The sequence below is a fragment of the Etheostoma spectabile genome, chromosome 21, assembly GCF_008692095.1.
Source record: "Etheostoma spectabile isolate EspeVRDwgs_2016 chromosome 21, UIUC_Espe_1.0, whole genome shotgun sequence".
Classification (NCBI taxonomy): Eukaryota; Metazoa; Chordata; class Actinopteri; order Perciformes; family Percidae; genus Etheostoma; species Etheostoma spectabile.
Window position 1 is genome coordinate 16994273 of NC_045753.1, and position 2450 is coordinate 16996722.

The window sequence follows — 2450 nt, forward strand, 5'->3', positions numbered from 1 at the left end:
TATATATATTATATATTTTGTATAGCAAGATAACAAACAAACAGACCTTAATTAACTTTATTAGGTATCAAGAATCGGAAGGTCTTTTTTATCTTATCTAGCAGTGTGAATACTGTACATTGGAATCGTTAAGTAGAACTTGAAGTAGTATTTACCTCTCTGTTCCATCTTTCTTTCAGATGATCTCTTGTCAGATGGCCAGGCTGAAACATTTGACTTTGTCTTCATTGATGCAGACAAAGTTAACTATGACAACTACTTCGAAAAGTCCCTGAAACTGTTGAGGAAAGGGGGCGTCATTGCTATCGACAATGTAGGGGCTTCACCAAAGACGAATATTTAAGTTTTGAGTTCTTGCAGTATGTTATTTTAAGCAGCTAATTTCCTAAACTTGTTTTACTGGTCGTGCAGGTGCTGTGGGGTGGAAAGGTGGTGAATCCATCCCCTGGCGACACTGACACTCTCGCCATCGACAAGCTCAACAAGAAGTTGCACCGAGATGCTCGAATCAGCCTGAGTATGCTCACAGTGGGAGATGGGCTTACAATAGCTATCAAATTATAGGACAGATGTCCAATTAGTGCAATGATTCATAGGCTGTAGACCAGGGGGTCTTCAACAAGGGGTCCGCGACCCCTAGGGGGTCCGCTGAGGAACTGCATGGGGGTCGCGAAAGTTTTGGTTGATTAGACTTTTTTTTATATTCCCCCCCTGCAATTTTTTCCACTATTTGAAATGTCTTTAAATACACATTAACATGAATTCAACACACTGTAGTAAACAGATAAATGGAGGCAGAAGATGTCTTTCAGTCATCAATGCACAGCACACATGGCACTATAGGACCAGTTTGATATAACACAATTTTATACAATATATATATAATTAGGGGGTCCCCGCTCCATCTCGCCATCAGTTTGGGGGTCCTTGGCCTGGAAAACATTGAAGACCCCTGCTGTAGACGGTAACTGTCTCTTTAAAGTGAGGTGAACTATTGGCTATGTGATGGTAGCTGAAACATGTGTTACTGTCTTAGCTCATGTTTCTTGTCATTCTTCTTCACAATCAGTAACATTAAAGTGTTTTTGTGAAATGTGGGAATTTGATTAAAAAAAACTGTACATGCCAAATGTTTCTGTAGTTTATCAATTAACCAAATTGATTTCATACCATTCATCATGCTGTCTTAGGCATTGTTGTGAAATGACAGGAGATGAAGGTTAATTTCAGGACTTTATTGCAAAGGAAAGACGCACGCCAACACACAAATGGTTTCTTGATTAGTGTCACAGTCCTCAGAAATGGTAAGCAAAAGTGGATAATTCACTCAGATAATCATTCACTCTAGGAATACTGAGGAAAAAGGGGAATCCATTTAGCATTGCCTTGCAACTTAGCAGGTATTTAGGGTTGCAGAGTTCTCAAACTCATCACACAGCACAATTAAGCCTCTAGAAAGATAAGTGAACACCAGCCACTACATTGGATTTTATCTTGATAAGCATATTTTGTTGGAGTAAACCTAACAGGTAAAACATCACTACTAAAATACAAATAAAATGTGCAAATATCACAAAGGAGAAAGAGCTTAAATAAAGATATTCTATTGTGCAAATCAACAGCTCATGATTACATTCTACATTATCACACTTCAGCAAAATAACAAGATTTTGTTTTTTTAAACCATTCCTTGACACCCAGATCACTACTGAGGAAAACTTGGCAGAAGGAGTAGCTGCTAAATGCATGTGATTGAAACATAACTAGTTATACCTATGGAGAGGTTTCCAATTTAACAGTGCTCAAGAACTGGGGTTCTTTTTTGTTTCGGCTTCATCTCTTTTAAATATCTTGCTGTCCAGACGGGAGCGCCCAGAATCAGATTCTGCTGATATTCTCTTTTTCTTATGAAATGGCGGAGCAGATCCTTATGCCTCCAACTCCAGCCCCAGACCAAGTTTGTGACCACCAGCATTGATGCTCTTCCCATCCACCAGTGCTGAGAGTACTAGTTTCATACCTGAAATGCAAAAATTAAGTACATGTATATTTATGTTACTGAAAAATAAGTCCTTCGTGTTTTTAACTGGACGAGAGGTGGTTCTTACCAGGCCGCAGAGTCTGGGTGTATCCAATTCCTACCAAGCTGGCATTATTCACCTTAGCCTGGAGAAAAGTATTAAATCATTAAATTCATATTCAGAGTGTACATACACTAATTAACTAATTAAATTAGCATTTGATATACTTGATGTACATAAAACGTCAAGTAAGCAAACAATAGTTCAAGAAAAAAGTGGAAATGTTTAACAATTTCTCATGAAAATGATTTTAAAAATCCTTGCGCAAACACCAATCACTTGTTCTAGAGATCATGAGTTAACGTCCAACAAACTTTCACAGAACGGTTAACACATTTTTGAGACACCCTGCTAACAAACGGGGGGGGG

The 2450-nt window shown here is 38.4% G+C and overlaps 2 protein-coding genes across 4 annotated transcripts in view; one reads left to right on the plus strand and one right to left on the minus strand.

The window, feature by feature from the left end:
• The window catches only part of LOC116671391 (catechol O-methyltransferase domain-containing protein 1), a gene marked incomplete at its 3' end in the record, with an annotated part of 7321 nt that extends 6496 nt beyond the window's left edge, over nt 1–825 (plus strand). Inside the window, 2 exon segments of the mRNA XM_032502630.1 lie at nt 180–313; nt 412–825. Coding sequence (XP_032358521.1) covers nt 180–313; nt 412–564 — 287 coding nt within the window.
• A 398-nt stretch (nt 826–1223) lies between these two features.
• The window catches only part of LOC116671390 (voltage-dependent anion-selective channel protein 2), a 4795-nt gene continuing 3568 nt past the window's right edge, over nt 1224–2450 (minus strand). For 2 of the 3 annotated variants that reach the window (XM_032502628.1, XM_032502626.1), the window contains exons 8-9: nt 2109–2166; nt 1224–2020 (exon numbers count right to left, since the gene is read on the minus strand). In XM_032502628.1, the coding sequence (XP_032358519.1) occupies nt 1929–2020; nt 2109–2166 (150 nt within the window). In that variant the 3' untranslated portion in view covers nt 1224–1928. The remainder of the gene's footprint in view (nt 2021–2108; nt 2167–2450) is intronic. The other variant, XM_032502627.1, reaches the window with a different exon arrangement.